This window comes from Camellia sinensis, chromosome 8 (assembly GCF_055761805.1).
Source record: "Camellia sinensis isolate YWXY chromosome 8, ASM5576180v1, whole genome shotgun sequence".
NCBI classification, from domain to species: domain Eukaryota; kingdom Viridiplantae; phylum Streptophyta; class Magnoliopsida; order Ericales; family Theaceae; genus Camellia; species Camellia sinensis.
The window spans coordinates 7,031,498-7,055,585 of NC_138968.1; the positions used below are offsets into that span (position 1 = coordinate 7,031,498).

Genomic DNA, 24,088 nt, shown 5'->3' on the forward strand with positions numbered 1-24,088 from the left:
AGTTTCCCTATTGTACCCGCATCCTTGGATCAACCCTTAGTTGCAAGAATCGTGCATCCAGATCACGTCACGTTTCTTTTGGGAGAGAAACGCGATTCTATCCAAGATGGGATTGGTGATGAAAATCAAACAACTCCCGAAGCAATAAAAAAAATCTAAAGCATTTTTGGGCATAGATCTAAAGATATGGATCTGATAGAAGGAAAAAAAAGAGAAAAGAATATGTTCAAAATCATATATGGGCTAGAAGGAGAAGGAGAAGAACGATGGCACACCTTTCAAAAAAAGATGAAGCAAAACAGACCGAGAGAGAAGTCGAAGAAACAAATCAGCCTAGTCTTCAAAGACAGAGAAGATGGCACAACTGCCCCACTTATTTGCTGTATCTATCTTTCTTTCTTTTTATATATATATTTTATTTTAACCTAGCATATGATCATAGGCTTCAGTTAAGAAGTTCAATGGGCTTCATTGGGCCTATAATTGGTCAGCTTACAGCTTCAAAAAATATTGGGCAAATTACGCACAAGTTCTTTTTGAAAAGTGTGTATTCTATTTAATCCCAAGATAGACCTAACAGTCCTATATCCATTTATCTTCTCCTATTTCCTTGCACCTTACTTCTTCTCTGTATCTCTCTCTCTGATATTGGTGATGACCACGACCATGACCCCGATCACGACCACGCCTTTCTTTTTTTTTCCTTTCTCTTTCTAATCTACAGTCACCAGCGATCGGCGACCACCATTGATTGGGGTTTGCGGGCAACTACATAGCACAAACTCCTTACTTTGTGCTCACCAAAGGAGAAAGAGATGAGTTTCTGACGAAGAAGATGAGTAGATATACTCAGATCTAATGTAGATCAGATCTACTCAAATCTGATGTAGATCTACTCAGATCTACATTAGATCTGAGTAGATCTACGTTAGATCCGACTAGTTCTAAACCAAAAAATAGTTATTGGAGTACAAGCATCTCTTTATATTTGTCTCTTTCCTTTGATTTCTCAGTTTTAATACTTTTTTTGTACTATATACTTCTATTTTTCTGTTATAATGGGGAAAATTTTCAAATTCTGAATAAGTTGTTTTCGAGTTTTAATTGCATGCAGTGAAAATTGTAAAATTTTACAATTCAATTTTTTTGGTGCTGAATTGAATCATTCTTTAGAATTATAAAATTTTGCAGTTTCATAACTTTCTTTAGAACTGTAAAATTTTGTAGTTTCATAACATATTTTTTCACTCTAGTTTCTCAGCTTATTCTTCTTTTTTCGGCAATATTCTAAACATTGCGGTAAGTCTCCGGCGATATTTTTGACGTCTAGCGAATATTCTAGACATTCCGACGACTTCTGGTGACGTTCAAAACATTCCGGTGATACTCTAGCGAATTTCTGATGATGTTCCAACGACTTCTCGGTGATGTTGAATATTCCGGTGAGTCTCCGATGACCGTCTAACGAGATGTAGGAGCGTTTAAAAAAAGATTTTTTTTTAACAATTAAAAATATATAGGACTATTTGGTGCAAGTATTTTGTTTTGGGACTACATGGATTTTGAATTTTGTGGATGAGACTTGTTAGTAAGTTCCCCAAATATATTGAATACTAATTATATTACAATCAAAGCCCATTAAAAAACAAATATATTATATAAAAAATATAAAAATAAATAAAATAAAGAACTTTAATATATTTGAATAAAGCCCCAAAAAAATATATTATATATGTCAATTAAAAATAAAAAAGTTATATAGATAAATTTAAAATATTATCAATAAAAATAACACATAAGCGCTCCTAACCTACGACTCTTCTAAGTGGCCACGCTCTCCTGCTCCCACTCCCGTTTTGTGCAACTAAGGGTCAACGTAATCACTTGATCCAACTATCAAAACGGGTTGGCCATTTGCTCTAGGTATAAACCCATAATTTAAATGGGCTAAATTCTAAGATTTTGGTGGGATTTACATTGCTTTGAAGATTTTGACCATTTTGATTATGACCAATCAAAAAAAGTTGACTTGTCATAAACAATTGGACGGTAATTGAACCATCTCAAAATTTTGATGTCTACAGCATGTATAAATCAAAGAAATGACTTAAGGACAGATTTAAACATGTATATACATTGGCTAATTTGGGCCTAAATGCATTGAAACCATGTTATTATTCCTAATATAAAGATGCGAGGCAAAAGTATAATAGGGATACGCAAGAAAAGTGTTGAAAAACTACACTAAAAATATGAGTCATGCGATGAATCCTATCTAACCAATATCAAAGATGAAAATCATAGTGAAAGAAACCGTTGGTAAAAGAGGACTAACCTCTAGCTTGTAAGGAAAATCGAAGAAAACGTGCAAACGAGTTGAAAAGTGAGAGCCCACAGGTGTTCACCTCTAGTATTTGAATCCTACTACCTCCACTTTCCAATGAATGTGCTTTGATGGCTCAGGAATAGTTTCTAACCTTGAGGTTTAGGGTAAATTTCGAAGCTAAGTGTAGGGGGGAGTGTTTGGTGAAGCAAAATTCAGGGTTGTGTCTTCTCTCCTTTTGTTTGAGGGGTAGGGGGGATATATATTTGCAAGGGTTGCTTAGGGGGCAAGTATTACACACTTGGTGTGCAAGCCACACCTTGTATCTACACACCAAACTCTGTATATCGCATCGCCATAACTGGAATGAGAAACAAAATCTCGCAAAACTTGGTTTGCATGTGTATAGGTAAAAACTTGCTGTTAAATTTGATGTATAAAGAGAAATAGAGAATTGTATTATTGATTGATATATTGATGTAGTGTATATTACAATTACAAGGATTCCTATTATATAGGAGTGTGTTTGGGAGTAGGTGGAGAGTAGGTGAAGTGGAGGTGGTAGTGGTGTAGTGGGTTAGGTTTAGTGGAGTAGGTGAGGTGGTAGTGGTGGTAGGTTTATGGTAAATTCTAACAGCCCCCCGCAAACTCAAGGGGGATAGGAACTAACCAACTTGAGTTTGGAGATAGTAACAAAACAAGAAAATACATAAAAATAAAAAAGGATAGGAGACACTGTATGGTCGTGTCAGACCATTGGTGAAGACACTGGATGGTGGTGTCATAACGTTGTAGAGGACACTGTATGGGGGTGTCATAACGGTGTAGAGGACACTGTATGGTGGTGTCATAACGGTGTAGAGGACACTGGATGGCGGTGTCAGACCGATGTAGAAGACAGTTTATGGGTTCATGTCGGACCGTTGTAGCAGACAATGTTGTGACAGTTTGTAGAAACTAACCGGAATCAATGTCGGGACAGTTTACAGAGTCTTGTCGGACCCTTGAAGTAGCTAACCGGAATCAATGTCGGGACAGTTTACAGAGTCTTGTCGGACCCCTAAAAAGTCGCACCCTCAAAAGGTGTGCCCAATCTGTTAAAAGGCGTGCCCTCAAAAAGCGTGCCCAATCCATAAAAAGGCGTGCCATCAAAAGGCGTGCCATCAAAAGACGTGCCATCAAAAGGCGCGCCCATTTTGTCTTCGAGCGCCGAGCGGCGCATGATGCGCGTGTCTGCCTCTTCGTCAGGGTCTTTATAAACTGAGGCGGAGGCGGTGCTTGAGGCAGAAGCGAAGACAAAAAAAACTTTGTGAAAAAACTTCTGAAAAAACTCTTCATTTTCTGAGAGAGATATTCGTTTTCTGAGAGATTGTCTCTAAGAGCTGCAAATCTTGAAACACTCTGTAACCAACCCTTCTCTGAAAAACTCAGCAACCCATAACATGGCCTCTTCTTCCCGTCCAGCTAACCAGAACATGGCCTCCTCTTCCCGTGGGCTGCTTACGCTCTTTCCAGAACTGAATGAGTCCACAAGAGAAATAACTGGTGTGGTGGCCAGGGAACCTCAACCAAACACCTCTGGTTTTGCTCCGTTGAACTTTCCGATGCGGTCGGTGGAGCAAAAAATGGCGGTGCAAACTGATATTGAGGCCAATCAGTATACTCTGAAGTCATGCGTGGAAACCATGACTGCGGTCACAAATTTGTCGCACCGGCTGCAGAGCAGGACAAATGAGGTGCAACAGTTAAACTCCCAGCTGGCTCTGCTCCAACGCATGTATAAGGATGCGCGAGCAGAGATTAGTGTGCTAAAGGCGGAAAATAAGGAGCTGAAGCGGAAGGCCACCGTTATGTTCCGATTTGGAGGGCCGCCATATGCTGCAGTGGAGGAGCAGGGAGTAGTGATCATGCCCAGTGGAGTGGGAAACACGGAGGCAATACCGGCAAGGGCCACTCAGGACGGAGGCAAGAAGAAGAGACCGGCGGCAGAGTAGAGAAGGAAAATCCTGCCTGTGGATGTGGTTGTTTTGTGTGTTTTTTTTTTTTTTTTTTTTTTTTTTTTTTTTTTTTTTTTTTTTGGGTGTAAAATGCTGATCGGGGTTGATCCCGGCATGAAAAAAATGACAAGTTTGTGGAATGAAAACCGAGGTGGGTGTGAATGGTTTTTTTTTTTTTTTTTTTTTTTGAAAATAATAATAATAATAATAATAAAAAATAAAACGAAGTGGTGGATCAGCAAGAGTTGTGAATCAGCAAGATTTTTTTTTTTTTTTTTTTTTTTGAAACAATAAAATAAAGAAAGGAAAAAAATAATAATAATAATAATAATTAAATTGGAAAGCAAACGTATGAGAGAGAGGGACAAACTCAGGTGGATGGCATGATAAAAAAAAAAAAGGCAAAAGAAATAAAAAAGAGAAAAATGCAAAGTGGAGACAAATTGAGTGAAATTCGGTGGAAAGAAGTGAGAAATCAGGATTATAAATTGCTTTGGCTAGTGGTAGGGTCCACCAGCACTATTCACTTCAAAAATGTGGAATGGTGAGCATGTGTATGCATGTGCTCTCTCTTGTCCGGATAGCTTGAAAGGGAGAACAACTCACACACAGCACTAGTCTCTCTGTCGGTGGTGTTCATGGGCAGGGGTGAAAAATAGATTTCAAAAGGGAGAGCTTTTCTGAGGGAGGAGAACAACTCACAGGCAACACACACTCACACACAAAAAAACACACACATACAGCAGCAGCTGAGAAGAAGAACCAAGAGCCATCACCATGGTGACTGCACAGCCAAGCCACTGCAGCCCATAGCTCTGACCACCACGACTCACTGGAACAGCAGAGGACCAAGCAGCTGGATCTGCTGGGCTGTTGCAGGGGTGACAAACGTGAAGAGCCGAGCACGGATGATTCAGCATCACCCCTCCAGCCTCCGTCTTCCATAGTCGCTCTAGCTGTGCTGAGCTGAGCTCTCAGATCTCCGAAAATGCCGTTCAAAAGATACGTGGAGATAGGAAGGGTCGCTCTCGTCAACTACGGGAAGGAATATGGGAAGCTCGTTGTCATTGTCGATGTCCTCGATCAAAACAGGGCTCTTGTAGATGCCCCTGATATGGTGCGTACCCAAATGAATTTCAAGAGGCTTTCACTCACCGATATCACGATTGACATTAAAAGGGTTCCAAAGAAGAAGACTCTGGTTGCAGCCATGGATGCTGCTGATGTCAAGAACAAATGGGAGAACAGTTCTTGGGGCAGGAAGCTTATTGTGCAGAAGAGAAGGGTTGACCCAGATGAAGATTTGGATGCCCGGAACTGGAATGTGGATAAATCAAAGAAAATGTTGGAAGAGACAGGAAACTGAAGGTATGTGTAGAGGTCCGGCGGGCGGCCAAGGCGAGGCTGCCGCCCGCCGGTGAAGCAGAATTATTCGATTCTAAACCTGCTCTGATACCATGTTAAATTTGATGTATAAAGAGAAATAGAGAATTGTATTATTGATTGATATATTGATGTAGTGTATATTACAATTACAAGGATTCCTATTATATAGGAGTGTGTTTGGGAGTAGGTGGAGAGTAGGTGAAGTGGAGGTGGTAGTGGTGTAGTGGGTTAGGTTTAGTGGAGTAGGTGAGGTGGTAGTGGTGGTAGGTTTATGGTAAATTCTAACACTTGCGGCCATAACTTGGGACCTGTGGGCCCACCTTTTTAGGGCAATCACGAACCCGATTGCGGTTTGTCCAAAAATGTGTGACCTCATGTTTTTGGCATGTACGCCCCATTTCAATTTGGTTGCAACGCTTGTTTTAAGTGATTTTGTTTACTTATGCACTAAATTGACTTCTAACTGCCCTTTTATTGAAAAATACTTAATTTTGGACATCTTTTATTGAAAACAACAATTAAAAATTGGTCGAATGCATGAGCAATCACCTCACTTTCCTTTTTGAAAACATTGTTTTAGTTAGGGCAAAAAAAATTTTGGAAATTCGGGTTTATTTTGAGAGGCTAATCTAGAAGGTTTATTCGAAGTTCATGAGCACCATCACACTGGGTATGTAACACTTTTATCATTGGAAAACACCTGGGGGTGCCAAAGCCGTAAGATCGGTCAAAGTGGGCTGTGTACAACATGATGTAGGTGCTAGGTATGATACTTCTTTTTAGGTGTCAAATGTTGGCTTAATATCCCTTTTCTTTCTAATACTAGTCAAGGAGGGACTACTCTTTTAAGGGGGAGTGATCCAAGCAACCTTGGCGGGCCTTTGCTCCCAGTCTAAGGATGGAATGTGACAATTACAGTAATAATGATAGTAGTCCCAAGTAAGGGGGTGAGTGCATAGGGTAGATAGATAAAAGGTCAAATGGTGCTCCTAGTTACTACAACTTGACATATCCTATGGGAATGAGGTATGAGGGGCCATGGTCAGGCAAGAGATCATTTAAATGAGCCACGGCTCTGATGAATGGGCTATGGCTGGGCAGGGTAGTTTGGCTTAGCGGAGTAGTGTTTTTGTGGGCCATGCCTCGAAGCTTTTCATACGTAGATTCATTCTCTTGGTGCTTAGACTTGTGGCTAGGGCACTGAGCGCTAGGCATATATCCCAACTAGTCTGCTTGGGGATATTGTGGTGCCTTGGAGGGACTGCCACATGGAATTGATAATGCTAAGTGGTGGTGACGTGGCATCCATGGTGCTCACCGAGTCGCCACGTAGCAAGGGTGGTCTAGACACCCAAACCTACAATTATTCATCTTAGGTTAATTAGAGTAATATATGCAACTTCAATGTCTTCACTTGCACGGTTAAGGCTTAGTGAATTATTGGGGACTGGATAACCATAAAAGTGGTTGGTGTGGTTACTGCAATTCTAATTTTGTAGTCAAGGTATATGGATTCATTGGCCACTTTATACAGCATGTAATTGATCTGAGGGCACTGTATTCCTTGTTGACTGTAGGGCAAGATGGATGAACTGGAAGCTGGATTTGTTCTGTTTGATAATGTTACTGGTCTTCATGTTGCCTTATTATCACTGTTACTTGATGCTTTGCAACAATGGTAAGTTGCATGCTTATTCTAATTCTCAAAATTTTTTTTTTCTTTTCTGTTTCTTTTGTTTGTATTTTCAAGATTTAGTTTCATTCAGGGGAACTTCTGCCATTTTGCTTGTAGATAGATTATGTTATACCAAGCTCGTAATTTGTAAGTAATGGAAATATTATTCTCTAAGTCTTGAACTTTCGTCGCAGGTGTGAGGAAGGAGCGGGCTACACTTAGCGCCATCTTATTCTTGTTGGCATTTCTCTACGCTTTTTGGCGCATGGGCATTCACTTTCCTATGCCTTCACTGGATAAAGGTTTGAATTTATTTATTTTTTCTTGGTTATCTCTCTTTCCACACATACAAAGAAGTGTCCCTTTGGTCTCCTACTCCTTGCATTTGTACTACTCCAGAGGCTCCATTCTTTAAGGAATTCAATTATGAAATAATCTTCTAGTTGACCTAGACAGTTGCTTCAATGCCTCTCTACATGGTATGCATGCCTGCCTGTGTACCATTCATATTATATTGGCTTGTCAAATTTGTTATTTTACACATGTTTTGCTATATATCAATCTGTTTATTCAGTTTTTAATCACACAGTTGTTTTGAGTAATTGGTTTACAAAAAATGACTTTATACTTTTCTAGTCTCAAGTTGTTTCCTTTCTCATCATTTAAATTCTCAGGTTTTTTCACCATGCCTCAATTGGTCAGCAGAATTGGGGTTATTGGCGTGACTGTAATGGCTGTCCTATCTGGTTTTGGAGCTGTAAATTTGCCATACAGTTATCTCTCTCTCTTCATTAGGTAAGAATGAGACACAGGTTGTCCATGCAAAGTAGTTAAAGCAGTGCTTTGCTCCGTGGCGTTTCATTTTTCTGCTTTACTGCTTATGATCAGTGTTGGTGAAGGCGTTAGGCGCACTTAAGGACAAAGGTCTCCTAGAGCTTAGGTGCAAAGTCCAAAATGCAAACGCAAGCACAAGCACTTGTTTGATTAAACTAAAGTGCCCAGTTTTAAAAAGTAATGTATAATGACAATGGATTCATAATATATAATAGTAATGTTTTAAAATAGTAAACCTTATTTATCCAAAAAAAGGACTTTTGCACCCTGGGAATTAGTCGGGTTTTGATCTGGACATCCCAGTGCCAATCAAATAAATAAATAAATAAATAAAATTTAGCCTTTGAACTAAAATGGTTAGTCTTATGCAATTATACAATGTTGTTTGTAGATGCAAAGTTTACATAGACTTGTTCAATTTTTTAAATTCTATGAAAATGTGACGCTTTACTTGCACAAGGGCAAATAAAGCATTTGAGTGTTCTGTGAATTCAAGAAGGTTAAAATTAGTATTTTTATGAAGTCAAATTGGTCACTTTAACATGTCTGTCACCATTAATGACAATGATTGCATGAAAGGGGAAAATTGTTATCTATTAATAAACCTGAAGGAAGTGCAGTGCAATTTCAGAAACCTGAGGGGAAGTCCCTATAAAGAAGGGTACGCAAGAATAACAGACGAGATAGGAGAAATAGAGTAAAGAAACAAGACGAGAGGTGAGTGAGAGATTGAGCTCTTCTAAATATTTATTAATACTTTTATTCATCTTATGAAGCTAAAATTCGTTTTGCACCCATAAGCTTTGTATATAGGCTATAGGCATAATAAAATCCTAAAAACTTATAAATATCCTGTAAAATATTAATACCTAACATAGGAACCTCGGAATGCTACAAGTTTTATCACACTTCTCTAACGGACCTAAATATAAAAAACGGAAGTAGGGTCATTTAAAAGACTCATAATAATCATTGGACAAGTTAAATTTGTCAATTAACAGTTTCTTCTTGTTAGTTCCATATCAACTTGACTATAGTATAATGGCTATGCTTTTTTGGAACCAATGGCTAAATAACAAAAGAAGATTTCTTTTATGATAAGCATAAAAGCATGAAAAAGATGTATAATAATAAATTGTTCATTTTCTTTCTTTTCATTATTATGTGATTCTTACACCAACATTTTTATCTTTATAATATGGAAGAGAAATTGAAGAAACAGAGATTAAGGTTCTGGAAAGGCAACTATTGCAGTCAATTGAAACATGCATCGTGAAGAAAAAGAAAATCATTCTTTGTCAAATGGAGATGGAGCGAATCCAAGGGTCTGAAGAGGTGCACTTATCTCACTATGTGAATAAGTTGGCAACATTTTATTTGGTTTATGTTTATTGTTCTTTCTTTTTTTGGTTTAATGTTTGGATGTTTTTGGTGAAATTTCTGATTTTGAAAATCGCATAATATTAGTAACTTTGGTGGCTTGCTTTATATTTTCTACCTTTGTCTGCTAATTTGGCATTTGATTTTTGGTGGTGTTGTGCTTCTTTTATAAAGATGGTGCTCATATACTGATCTACAATGATATTCAATAATCATTTAGGATTGCCTCATAGTTCTCTTGCTTTTTAGTCAAACTGCTTTTCCTGCTTGTCTCAACTAAACATCGTTTAGGTGTTAGCATTTGGGTAGCAAGGACTCGGTAATTCTCTATTGTCATTTTATTTGGTGCTCCTTTATGCAATATATTCTTGATTCAACTAATGGACTTGGTCCAAGGTATGATCAGTGTGGGTATCTATATGTGCTTGGCACGTGGTGAGCCCTGCGGGCATCACATCATCACCATCACATGCCTAGCCTAAGCGGGAGCATGCACACCACCAAGTGTGAAAACAGGACCACAACTCACCTTGATAGAGCTGGCTCACCTAGAGCTCTCCATGGCCCTTCATAACTCAAGAAATATATTCTCTACCCACTCACCCCAGCTCCATAACAACATAGTTGGACTCTTGGCTCACCTATGTTTACTTAGCTGCTCAGGATGTGCCCTTGGCTTACCCATGCACTAACCCCCTTGGCTGCTTAGGTTGGGAGCAGGACCTAGGCACTACTGCTTGGGAACATTGGAGGATTGTGGATTGGAGGCTAAGACCTCGGGATTGTCAAGGTCATGTAGCTGTTTCCTTGCAGGCTTGCAGTGACAGCTCCCCCTTGACCTAGCTTAGAGAAAGGGACGTTGACCTTACACTTTGCATATATGATAAGCCTCTCAAGATCATACCTATAGTTGCAACTCCTATGATGCAACCTTCCCGAGGACCTAAATCATAGGACATAGCTAGTAGGGTGTTGACATCACCCTCTTGTTGAGTCGAGGAGAACTCGCCACCGGTCTTGAGGTTGCTTAGGCTCCAATACTCCTGGAATCTATATAACAGCATCATAAGTGCAGCCACAATCATAACAAGAACAACAAGAATCATACAACATATACAAAGTGTTCAATGCCTCTCATTGCCACCCCTTGCCTCTCTAAGCCTGCTTTGGTCTTTTCCTCTTCCACCTCCAGTGATCTCAGGCCATTGAAGTGCCCGCCATCTTCCCAGAGGTCAACGACCAATCGCCTCTAACCTCTCTTACCCACAATCAGTAAATAAATGGATCTTTGTGGTAGCCTATTAATAAGCATGTCATATAGTGACTGCTGTTTGATTGTTGTAACTATTGATTTATAAGAGTGTACTGGACTTATCAAAACAGTGTACTACAGTGAACTATAACCCTATTTATATAGCTTAGTAATGTGAGATCTGCTTGCTCTTTGCACCGACAAAGTCACTCTTTTAAGTGTCTAACCATGGCAAGCAACTAACATGCATAAGAAAGTGAGGGCTAATAATATAGATTGATTGCCCATCAATGTTAGTTATGGGAAGAATTTCAAGTGACTCATTAGAGCAGTAGGAACATAGTGTGTTGCATAGTAACTGAATTACAAAATGAAAAACTGTAGTTGATGCTCCCGATATGTGGGTGAACAATTTTTTTTTCAACTGTCACTTGAAAAATATCGGACATCTATATCCAATGATGGATAATTTGATTAAAAATATGACATTTCTGTTGCCCAAAAATGTGAAACATATTGATGAATATATTGACATGTTGGGAGAAATTTAACTACTAGCTACATTTTGAAATAAAACATGCTTTAAATTATGTTGTTCATAATGATAGGCACTTTTGCTTCTGCTTATGCTGGTTTGTACAACACTATAGGTTAATAAGGGCCTTTTTGCTGCAGCATAAGTAAGTTGCATATGGCTTTTTTATTTTTGGATTCTATGCCAGACTGTTTACAGGTTGTGTGGGGTTTGCTTATTTAGTGCACTTTTTGACTTTTTACGAAAAGACATGCAGAAAGTAGAGAGGTGATGTGACCTAAATAAGTGTACTTATTTAGATCATCTCCAAACCTTTTGCTTACAACTTACATGGTAAAAATAGCTTCAATTACCCTCAAGCTAGGGGAGGGCTGTTCTTGGATTTTGTTAATAGATTATCAACTTCCACTGTAGAATAAGTTGCAGCAAACAGACCCTAAATGGGAATCATAGTGCTCATAAATATGATATTTTTAATGTCTAGAGATTTAGTTTCACACGTCAAACGATGAGTTTATCAGACAACCAATAAGAGAATGACATCAGCAAAATGTGGTCCTTCCAAAATTCTATCCTATACTTCATACACTTCGCCTTACTATCTTTGCCAGCTGCCACCGACCACCACTCCCTCCATCACCTTCCCTTTCTCCCTTAACCTTCACCATCGACCACCAACCACCACCTCCTTCCCAACCTCCCTTTCTATCAACCAAATCTCCGCCACTACTCAATCTCCCTGTTATCAACCTTGTTCCATGTCTTCTATTCTTTTTTTTGTTTTTTTTTCACAAGGTATACATCAATAAGGGTTAGAAGTTAGTTAGTAGGGGTTGGGGAACCACAAAAGGTATCAAACTCTTATCCGTAGGATTTAAACCTGAAACCTCACTCCACAAAGCAATGCTACTCAACCACTGGGCCAAAGGCCCTAGTTCCATGGCTTCTATTCTTATGATTCTGATTCTTTTTCACTTGAGCTTCGAGGCATCATCACCTAGTTCAATTGGATGATGTTCAATTCTCAGCCTTTTTTTTTAATCGTTCTAATTTGTTCAATTGGATCTTGTTTGATTCTTGGCACTGATGGTGCTCAGCCAAAGCTGAGTGGGTTTGGTGTGGGTATGAGTTTTTGCAGTGGGGAATTTCTGATGGGGAGGGGAAACAGAACACCAACATCGGAGAAGGGAATGGACGTTGGTGTCGGAAAAAACTCACCCACACTAAACCCACATAACCTTGGCAGAGCATCACCATCGCAGCCCAACTACACATATTGCCTCTGTAACCTCCTATCCCTTGATTCCATGACCGAGTTATGCGTAATGGTTTGGATGGGTTTGGGCACGGGAGGTTATATGGGAATGTACTGACATGTTCCTTCCTCTCTCTATGAATAGCTTGTGTGTAAAAAATATTTGTTGCCCATAAAATCGATGTTTTAAAAATCAACCGTGAATAACTTAATCTCTAATGTCTGACATTTTAACTCCATGAGTAGTTTGAATTTGATCTTTAGTTGTTCCTCATTAAGAGTTATATGTTGCAGAAGTTAAAGGATAGGTCTTTCCTAAAGCAAATTGTTGGGACAATTGTGCGGTCTGTGCAAGAGGATCAAAAGGAGCAAGGTCAGCAACTTTTTTATTTGTAATCATGTTTTGTACATTTTTTTTTTTTATAGGTAATCTATTTAGGAATCTATGTTTGTCGGTTGATATCTTTTCATCTTCACAGTGGATTTCAATTTGTATGGGGTTTTTTCTCTCTTTTTTCTTTTTATTCTTCATTTTCTTGGCTTTCTTTCTTGGTGTATATAAATAGGGCTGCAAACGAACCGAGCCGAGCCGAGCTTTGCTGAGCTCGAGCTCTGCCCGTTTACTTATCGAGCTCTTTAATTGGGCTCGAGCTCGGCTCGATAAGGAACTGGGCTCGAGCTCGGCTCGATAAGGAACTGGGCTCGAGCTCGGCTCGGCTCGTTAATTTTAATGAAACTCGAGCTCGGCTCGGCTTGGCTCGATTATTTTTTTTTTAATATTATTTATATTATTTAAATATAAATATTTAAATAAAAATTATTATTTATATTATTTAATATATACAAAATGTATTTATATTATTATTTTTATATATATTTATATATTATTTAATATATAAATAATATATTTATTATATAATTTAAATAAAGATAAACGAACCGAGCCTAATATTCGAGCTCGGCTCATTTACTAAACGAGCCGAGCCGAACCGAGCCCTTAACGAGCCGAGCCGAGCTTGTTCGTGAACAGCTCGATCCATTTGCAGCCCTATATATAAATATATATATATATATATATATATCTTTCAGGTTTATAAATTGGGTAGCACTAATAGGAGCCTAGGGAAACTCTGGCTTTTGCTAGATCAATTACAATCATCTATGCTTTGAATCATACTGCATTGCTCTGACCAAAGGCAGAGCCTTGTGAATTTTTGTAGCTTTCAAAAATTAATTGTCATCTATAGGTGTTGTATTGTAGCAATGTGATGCTACAAATGATTATGGGTCAAGTTCCCTTAACTTTTTGTTTTGTTTTGTTTGCTAACATATTTTTTCTTCAAAAATAAGTATATTCATTCTTTCATGGAAGTCACTTTAGAGGTATGGGGTGACACTTCTTTGCCATGTGGGACATTAACTATGGTTAGAATGTTGTGGAGTCTACGGAGTATGTGTTGGCTACGCTTCAGAAGTTTGTGAAGTTTTGGAATTATTTTAATGATTTTTATCCTATTAGTTGTATGCTGGAAAAACTAGAAAGACACATTCAAGATCCTAGGATAATATTGTTGTCCTGTATTCAGGTTTGGAAAATATTCTAACCTCTTCACTAGTGTTGAGTGATTTGATCTGGGCTGAAAGTCAGAAAATGACGAGAGTTAGGCCGAAAGATATGTGTGTTGAGGTTGTGAGAAAAGAAAAGTTTCTCACATTAGATTGGTGAAAACCTAGAGTGCCACATCTGAGATCCTGAGAAAATATTGCTGCAAGCAATTCAGGTCTGGAAAATATTCCATCCTTAATCATAGTGAGGTGTTTCAATCCAAGTTGAAAGTGTTAAAAGGATAAGAGGTAGATCAAAAAAGACATGGGTTGAGGTCATGAGAAAAGTGAAGATTACTTGGATGCTGACTGAAACTATGGCTTTGCATAAAGCCAATTAGAGAGACGAATCTATGTAGTTGATCCTGGTAACTATGATGAAGGCTTGTTGAATTGGGTTTGGTTGTTTTTTTAGGCATTCTAGACACCTCCATTGCTTTTTATTGTCCGCTCGAAACAGGTGTAATTTCAACAATTGTGGGTTTGGGAAGGCTAATGGGGTTATGCTCTATATCTGCCAGGTCCTAATTCTTTTGAGTCTTGGCTGTCTAAATATTCTGACGGAGGTACTTTGTATAAAGTTTTCCATATGCTAGAAGTCTTACTTTCCATATGCAACTAAGGATTCATCCTTCTTTGTTTGAATACTCATTGCTCTTAGTGAGATATTAGGGTTGTATTTAAGTTGCTTTCGAGTGCTGTGAGTTGTCTATTTTGATGTATATTTGAGAAGTGCACATGGGAAATGCTGATGATTAAATTTCTTCCACTCACAGATTACTGCAGTCATTCTATTGCTTTTTCAGATTAAACAGCATGTTGTGTTTCTTTAGACCTTTCTAATTAATATTTCCATGTCTTTGTTTCCTACATATTTGTGTAACTTCTGACTTCCTTGGACCTCCATTTTCTTCTTGCTCTCTTTAGATATTAAAATCATGGAAGCAGAAGTACAAGCTTTGGAAGAGCTTTCAAAGCAGTTATTTTTGGAAATCTATGAGCTTCGCCAAGCTAAGGTTTACTTTTAATGATGTAGTCTTATTTTTGCAGCTACTAATTTAAATATTTTTGGTCCCATATCCATATACTGTAAGAATAGATACTTCATCGGTTTAAAAATTGTAATGGGCTACATCATACATAGTTTGCTGTTAAGCTACTTTTTTTTTTGGGTATTCGTACTGCTTTATTGTGATTTTGCATTCAGAATATCTTGAATGAAACTGAGTCAAATTTAGGCGTAATTACAAATTGATAAAGATGGCATGGCAACATGTAATTTGTCTCAAAAAATTGGATCCCTTGTACTTGCCTCACAGTATAGATCCCTTTAAGTTATTATTTGGAATGCATTGGGAAATATCAAACTCAATTGTCCTTGCCAATATAGCACCATGCATCATATTGCTCTTCTAGAAGCAAATTGTTCGCTAATTACAGCCTCACAGATCTACTTGCCCTGCGATGTACTAATCTATCAGAGCTGATTAGTGAAATCCTTTTGCTATACCTAGGGGGTTGTTAACTTTCCACCTAAGATACCCATTCTTGACTGCCTTCCAATAAGATGTTACCATTTTTAAATAACAAAATTCACCCAGATTTGGTTAAGAATTTTGAGTTGCTTGCCTATCTTACTCAAACTCCACCAAGAATAGGTATTAGGAATGGCTATGACAAATAAGACCTTTTCTTATTCCTTTCAAAAGAAAAGAAATTAGAAGTTCCTATAAACATGATATATATATATATATATACTTGAGATTGAAGAGAAAGCAGAATTCAGTAACATGTGTCAAAACTTAGGGAACCACACCAATTCATGTATCTTTTTCCTTTGTAAATCATGCAATATTTCGAAATCCTAATGTTACATTTATCAACATATTAATATTACATTATCATCCTCAGCCTCTTAGTTGTAGTTTTAAAATAATTAGTTACGTATCTTAATTTCCTTTGATTTTTAGATGCTTCCTAATAAATGTAACATCAAACATGTAGCCTTTCCATAAGGGGCTTCCATAAGAGGGTTGTCAACCCATGCTCATTGATGTTGTTTGCTCTCTTTGTTTGTTTTCTTTCCACTCTTCTTTCATGTCCCTGTCTGTATCTATAACGGCCTTTTGTCCTTCCCCCTTTTGGATATTTAAAGTGTAAGAAATTTTTTATTTCTCATCTAAGTACAAAGGAAAACACAATGTAATGAATTTTCGGACAGTTTTCTTTTTTCCTGAAAGACGCAGAATTTGTTACCTCAATGGCATTGTGACACATACAAAATATTTTAGTATGCTAGTTGAGAGGACCTTCATATAACATATGAGGAAGGTGGAATATTGGGCTTTCTTATCCACATACTACAGTCACATCAAGCTAATATACATTCCTCTTGGCTGGTTCCACCATCTTTTGTTGTTGGTTTAATTGGTTATTGATCTCTCTCTCTCTCTCTCTCTCTGGTGGAGAAACCAGTATTCAGTTTAGTTTGTCATTTTCAGGAAGCTGCTGCTTATTCTCGGACCTGGAGGGGTCACGTGCAGAATCTACTGGGCTATGCATGTTCTGTCTATTGTGTTTATAAAATGATAAAGGTATGACAAGTCTTGAAAAGTTGGGGAGGTCGAGTATTTGTTTTTGTAGTTGCACTTGCCTTGTTTGTTTTTTGGTCCATGTGTGCACATGCATGTGTTGCGTCATTCATTCCAACCACATGGTAGATGTTAATTCTTGATTATTGTGAAGTTAGATTGTTCACCTGACATCTTTGCTTCTTCATTTGATAACATAAACCCGGGATGCTGCTAAAATAGCTTATCATGACTAAGACACAATTCTCTTCTTCTCAACACGAGCAGGGTTTCCTATTGTCTTTTATTGTTCTTTTTATTTCCTTGGTCTGATACGTAAAATGTGAGATACTAACTGATCTAATTAATTTATGCAGTCTCTGCAGAGTGTTGTCTTCAAGGAGGTATTAAGTTTCATGTTAATGTATTGTGTCATCCGAATTAAAAATCTCCTTGCAACACTTAGCACAATCTTTTCAAATGTAGTACACTATAAATACTCTGCTTTTCTTTGACAGGCTGGTTCAGTTGATCCTGTGACTAGGACAATTAGCATATTCTTGCAGTTCTTTGATATTGGTATCAATGCTGCATTATTATCACAGGTTAGTTATTGTTTATTTTCCTGAATTATTGGATGATACTGCAGTGTCTGTCACGGTCACCTGCCTGTGGCAGATGTGGTTATTATTTGCCATCTTAGTAACGATATCTTCACACACCTTGCTAGTTGGGCAAATTGCTAACAATGTGGTGCTTTTCGTTAACAAGTCCTAGTTCATGTGTTGGGTTGGACAGAATCAAAACTCACATGTCATGTGATCTGATAACTACATGAATATTGATGTGTTCTTTTTTTTATGATAAGAAGCAATTAATCTTGGGGCATGTTGCAGACATGAGCCCAGATATGTAAGGAACTGTTGTTCAGGATCAACATGTGATTTTACTACTATTATTACATGTGTTAAGTTGTTATAGTGTTTGTACAGATTTTGTGTTTTTTTTTTTTTTTTTTTCCAACCAAAATTCTACATTTGATGTTTCATGGAATCTTAAGGGATATATTGACAAATGCTGTAGAAGAACAAAAGTTTGGACTTGTGTTATATTATGCTCATCTGCAATTATACAGTTACATAGTTCATTGGTTTCAAGGCAAACAAAATTCTTAGAACTTAGTTGAAAATGTAGAACCTTTTCTCCAAATATTTTCTTAAGAAACCTTCACCTTATATTGTCTTGAGAAACATTAGAGGTACTGCTGAGTAACCCAAATGAAGATTTTTATATATACTTATGTGCAATATTACTTGTGAAAGCTCTACCAAATGGGGCCATAAATGTGCTGAAACTTTCAACGAGTTTAGTATTTGCATATTGTCACCAACATGCTTTACCGGCTAAATGGGCTGGCATCTTCTGCTTTTGTCTGACATCTCTCTCTCTCTCTCTCTCTCTCTCTCTCTCTCTCTCTCTCTCTCTCTCTCTCTCTCGTGCAGTACATATCCCTCTTATTCATTGGAATGTTGATTGTTATATCTGTACGGGGATTTCTAACGAATCTAATGAAGGTAATTCTTTCTTTTGGTAATTTATGGGTTCAATTTCATGTTCCATTTGATTTTTAGAATATCATTGTTGGTCCACCTGTGAGATATTCTCTAGATATTATGTATATCCTGTAGATATTCTGGAGATATTGTGTAGATATTATTTTGATATTATTCTGCACTTTGTGATGGGACAGATAAATGAGGGTGGGCTCACTTAAAGGGAAAATTTAACATTGCCAAACCTCGTTACTGGTTCACCATTGCCTTTTCTATACCATTGGGTTAACAGACATTAATTAAGATTTACAAAGATGATATAGAAGATTGACAGATTTCAGGTCTGTTTGACTGAAAAGTGGACATGCTAGAAATCTCACATTTAGTTATAACTACTTAACACTTTACTTGAATGCTGATGCTTTGCAACTACTTGTCCATCAAAATTGAAGGGGAAGAACTTCTTTGTTTCACCAAATCCAAACATTTTCTGCCCCTAGTGATGAATGATCAAGGAGGAAAAGCATGCTCACAGGCATTAGTTTTAGTAAAGGACTACATGTTTGGTTTGTGGATCGTTTGTTTCTTATCCTTGATTAAGATTAATTAAGTCATTATGAAAGTTTATAAAATCATGTTTGCTGGCATTTTTATGTTCAATAGCTTCCATTTTGGTTGGAATTTCTTATTTTGGGAGTTTAAGTTAAGTTGGTTGGTCAAGAGTACATTCTTGGGTTGCAATCTAGACTATTATTTGTGTAAAAACTACCTATTTTGTTGGAATTTGAGTAATATATTGATTTCTATATTGAGTGGGGCAATTTTTAGAACAATTCTTTACATCTTTAGGGATTTCTAGTACCAATACAAAGTGCCCTTTGTTGTGACACAAATTTTGAGTGGAATGAAAGTTTTTCCTAAGTTAAGAATTGGTGCAACTCTTCTAAAAGTTTGGGTGTGGATATCAAACAGCCCTCGTGGAGTAGGGTTCTTATTTCTTTCTATTTGTGTCTATTATTTGTTGAATTTCTTTTTCTTTTTTTTTTCTAAATAAAAAAGAATTATCTCTGCAGCACTTTAATCCTCAAAATCTTAACCAAAGACCTGACATCTGTTGGTTTTTACGAACTTTAAGTGATGCAGTCAGGAAGATGTGGGACCTACAAGAAGCATGGTTGTTAAAATCGCGATCCGGATCGTATGATCCTACGATCCTACTTTGCCAAAACGATCCAGATCGTTGTAGGATCGATGTTATAACAGGATCGCAAGTAGGATCGTGTAGGATCGCAAGTAGGATCGTGTAGGATCTCATGGGATCGTGTAGGATCGTAGGTAGGATCGCAAGTAGGATCGTAGATTTTATGATTTTTCACCTTATTTTTAATATGTATCATTTTAATTTTAATTTTTATCTTTTTTTTTAATAGAAAGTAGGATCTTACGATCCTCGATCCGATCTTACGATCTGATCCACCAGACCCTCTCACCAATCCTACTTAGGATCCCGATTTTGACAACCTTGACAAGAAGTTTATTAATATTAAGGGATAAGAAGTCTACTAGTATTAAGAGATTCGCCTTTAAGGATTCTTGATTTAATCTAGTTGGATTTTGATTGTATTAAGATTTGTAAAAATTTATGTATTATTGATTGATGTTTATTGATATAATGTTGTTGTAATTTTCTGTCTATTACAAATGGTTCCTTATATAGATGTAGGTGTAGTGGATGGTGTGTAGTGGATGGTGATAGTGGTGTAGTGGGTTAGGTTTAGTGGAGTAGGTGAGGTGGTAGTGGTGTAGTGGGTTAGGTTTAGTGGAGTAGGTGTGGTGGTAGTGGTGGTAGGTGATGGTAAATTCTAACAGCCCCCCGCAAACTCAAGGAGGATAGAAACTAACCAACTTGAGTTTGAAGAGAGGAACAAAACAAGAAAATACATAAAAAAAAAAAAATGATAGGAGACACTGTATGGTCGTGTCAGACCGTTGGTGAAGACACTGTATGGTGGTGTCATAACGTTGTAGAGGACACTATGGTGGTGTCATAACGTTGTAGAGGACACTGTATGGGGGTGTCATAACGGTGTAGAGGACACTGGATGGCGGTGTCAGACCGATGTAGAAGACAGTTTATGGGGTCATGTCGGACCGTTGTAGAAGACAGTTGATGGGGTCATGTCGGACCGTTGTAGAAGACAATGTTGTGACAGTTGTTGTGACAGTTTACGGAGTCTTGCTGGACCCTTGTAGAAACTAACCGGAATCAATGTCGGGACAGTTTACAGAGTCTTGTCGGACCCTTGTAGAAACTAACCGGAATCTATGTCGGGACAGTTTACAGAGTCTTGTCGGACCCTTGTAGAAACTAACCGGAATTAATGTCGGGACAGTTTACAGAGTCTTGTCGGACCCTTGAAGGAGCTAACCGGAATCAATGTCGGGACAGTTTACAGAGTCTTGTCGGACCCTTAAAAAATACACTGTAGGATGGTGTATATAAGCTGCCCAAATATATATATATATGGAGATATATAGTGAGCCCTCAAAAGTCGCGCCCTCAAAAGGCGCGCCCACTTCATCAAAAGGCGTGCCTGACAGAAAGCGTCGAGCCATCAAAAGGTGAGCCGGAGACGCGGCGAGGCACGTGAGCGACAGAGTGGCGTGTCGGCCTCGGCTATTTAACCAAGGTTGAGGCGGAGGCTGTGCAAACCAGTCTAAAACCGCCGAAAAACCTTTGAAAAAACTCTTCCGTTTCTGAGAAAAAGATTCTGGAACACTCTGTTGCCATTCTGTAACAATCTGTAAATACTCTGTATCCAACCCTTCTCGGAAACACTCAGCAACCCAAAAAACATGGCCTTTTCTTCCCGTTCAGCTACCCAGAACATGGCCTCATCTTCCCGTGGTCTGCTCACTCTCTTTCCCGACCTCAACGAGTCAACAAGAGAGATAACTGGTGCGGTGGCACTGGAACCTCAACCAAGCGCCCCGGAGTTTGCTCCGTTGAACTTTCCGATGCGGTCGGTGGAGCAAAGAATGGCAGTGCAGTCGGATGTGGAGGCCAATCAGTATACATTGAAGTCATGTGTGGAAACCATGACTGCGGTTACAAATTTGTCGAACCGGCTGCAGAGTAGGACAAATGAGGTGCAGCAGTTAAACGCCCAACTGGGTCTGCTCCAACGCATGTATAAGGATGCGCGAGCAGAGATAAGTGTGCTAAAGGCGGAAAACAAGGAGCTGAAACGGAAGGCCACCGTGATGTTCCGATTTGGAGGTCCACCATATGCTGTAGTGGAGGAGGAGGGAGGAGGCAACTTGCTTGGTGGTCTAGGAAGCACGGAGGCAACACCGGCAAGGACCACCCAGGACGGAGGCAAGAAGAAAAGACCGGCGGCTGAGTAGAGAAGAAAAATCCCACTGTGGGTGTGGTAGTTTTGTTTTTGTTTGTGTGGGTTTTTTTTTTTTTTTTTTTTGATGTAAAAGTGTGATCGGGGTTGATCCCCTGATATGAATAAAATGACAAGATTGTGGAATGTTGTTGGTGTTATTTTGTGGTGTTGTTTTGTTTAATAAGAAAAATAAAATAAAAAAAAATAATGGATAAAGAAAATAGAGAAAAATATTTGTGGATGGGTTATAAGAAAAACAGCAGTGTGATTTTTTTTTTTTTTTTTTTTTTTTTTGGTGGAATATAAAATAAATAATAATAAGAGAATGGAAAACGGGTGATGCTTACTAATAAGGGATAGGGAAAATATATTATAATAAAATATATATATATATATATATATTAAAATAAAAGAAAAGGGTGAAAGAACGTGGATGAAATAAATTAAGAGAAATGAGAGATATGATTAAAGTGGGTTTGAAAGTGGGAAAAGATGAGAGAGAGGGAGATAGAGTGGGTGCATGATGATGATGTTGGGTCCATGGAGAGAGAGAGAGGGGGATGTCCAAGAAGCTTGTGTTTTTGACAGTTACACATTACCCAAGCTGTATGTGAAGATGCATGTTACTGTCTTACACTTCTGCAGGCTTGGTATTCTTTGTGGGGCACTTGCAACACGTGACATTGAAAATTGTATTCGAAAATGATGACATCTCCAACATGAAACGTCTTGGAAGCAGCCCAGGCCTTGTAATCAATATTCCCAATGATGGTTCAACCAGCGGAGTCCCCAACCTTGTACACTGCTGCCATTGAAACCTTCAAGCCAGCAAACATGGCTACCAACAACAGAGCCACAGCTCTACACCCCACACCCAAATCCATGGCTAAGAGAGAGAGAGCAAATCGGGAAAAAAACAGCAGTGACGAGCAGAAAAGCAGCGCCAGAAACGCCAACGACGACGACGAGTAAGAGTACAACCACGGATATGTGAGAGGCGAGGTGAACGGCGATAGAGGCTAGACGATGATGCGGGTGCCGCCGCCGACATAGCGGAGGAGGGGTGTAAGAAAATGTTGAAGAAGTCAAGGTATGTGTAGAAAATAAGCGGAATAGGTTGAGGTCCGGCGGGCGGCCAAGGCGAGGTTGCCGCCCGCCGGTGAAGCGAGAAATACTAAGGTCTTAACCTTGCTCTGATACCATGTAAAAATTTATGTATTATTGATTGATGTTTATTGATATAATGTTGTTGTAATTTTCTGTCTATTACAAATGGTTCCTTATATAGATGTAGGTGTAGTGGATGGTGTGTAGTGGATGGTGATAGTGGTGTAGTGGGTTAGGTTTAGTGGAGTAGGTGAGGTGGTAGTGGTGTAGTGGGTTAGGTTTAGTGGAGTAGGTGAGGTGGTAGTGGTGGTAGGTGATGGTAAATTCTAACAAGATTTTTAGGGGCTTAAGTCATATAATTTTTATAATATCAAGTTACTATGTTTGATAAGGTTAGTTTTAGAGGATATCTACATTTTTTAGTAGTTAGTTACATAGGCTTAGTTTTAGAGGATATCTACATGTTTTGGCTGTCTCATTAAGCCTCTAAATAGGCCTTACTGATATAAAATGAAATTACGCTTTGAGGATGAATAAAAATTGAACATTTGGAAGAGCTTCACTCTCTCCCCCCCCCCCCCTTCTCTCTCTCTCTCTCTCTCTGCTTCTGTCATCTTCTCTCGACATCTTCTTTACATCTTGCAATCCCTTCTTCTACTTCTTTCCTTTGTTGCTGCCTTACCTTTTCCTTGCTACTACTGTTTCTTCTTTCCTCCTTTGCTACTGCTGCTGACATTCTCTCTTTTCTCCCTTGCTTCTACTGCTTTTCTTCGTTTCTCCTGTTCTAGTTGTACTTCTCTTATCTACCACTGCTGCTTTTCTTCGTTTCTCCTGCTGCTGACATTCTCTCTGTTGTCTGCTGGATACAGGCTGTTAGTGCTTTATCAGTTTGGTACCAGAGGAAAGGTCCTTCAATCAAGAATCTTTCCAATGTTGAAGATTACTAAACTCAAGGTCGATTTTTCTCCAACAACAGGAGATTGATGTAGTCAAAGATGTGGGACCCACAAGAAGTTGATTATTATTAAGGGATTGCAAATAGTCATAGCCCCACAACTTGACTGAATCTAAAGCAGTGGAATTCAATCACGAGCAGACACGAACCTGCATCAGTGGACCAATTACATCTAGCTTTTGTTTTTGGCTCTTGAATTGACTATTGAAAGGGAAGGGATGTTGGGCGAGGTGATGGCTCTTTTTCAAGATAAGCATTTTGATCCA

General features: G+C 38.5%; 1 protein-coding gene and 1 pseudogene across 47 annotated transcripts in view; both read left to right on the top strand.

The window, feature by feature from the left end:
• Positions 1 to 24,088, top strand: part of LOC114284472 (GPCR-type G protein 1) — a 68,380-nt gene that overhangs the window by 13,528 nt on the left and 30,764 nt on the right. For 44 of the 46 annotated variants that reach the window (XR_014337312.1, XR_014337324.1, XR_014337327.1 and 41 more), the window contains exons 2-11: positions 7,284 to 7,384; positions 7,576 to 7,683; positions 8,056 to 8,176; positions 9,421 to 9,550; positions 12,932 to 13,010; positions 15,170 to 15,258; positions 16,744 to 16,836; positions 17,190 to 17,216; positions 17,331 to 17,417; positions 18,315 to 18,386. Coding sequence is in view for 15 of the 46 variants with exons in the window: in XM_082881953.1 (XP_082738079.1) it covers positions 7,284 to 7,384; positions 7,576 to 7,683; positions 8,056 to 8,176; positions 9,421 to 9,550; positions 12,932 to 13,010; positions 15,170 to 15,258; positions 16,744 to 16,836; positions 17,190 to 17,216; positions 17,331 to 17,417; positions 18,315 to 18,386 (907 nt within the window). In the remaining 31 variants the exon portion in view is untranslated. Of the gene's footprint in view, positions 1 to 1,307; positions 1,443 to 7,283; positions 7,385 to 7,575; positions 7,684 to 8,055; positions 8,177 to 9,420; positions 9,551 to 12,931; positions 13,011 to 15,169; positions 15,259 to 16,743; positions 16,837 to 17,189; positions 17,217 to 17,330; positions 17,418 to 18,314; positions 18,387 to 18,562; positions 18,707 to 24,088 lie in introns of those variants that run through there. The other 2 variants (XR_014337337.1, XM_082881957.1) reach the window with 2 other exon arrangements.
• Positions 5,207 to 5,701, top strand: LOC145796798 (large ribosomal subunit protein eL14y pseudogene; annotated as a pseudogene). The gene has a single exon (XR_014337339.1). The product of XR_014337339.1 is annotated as a large ribosomal subunit protein eL14y pseudogene (transcript).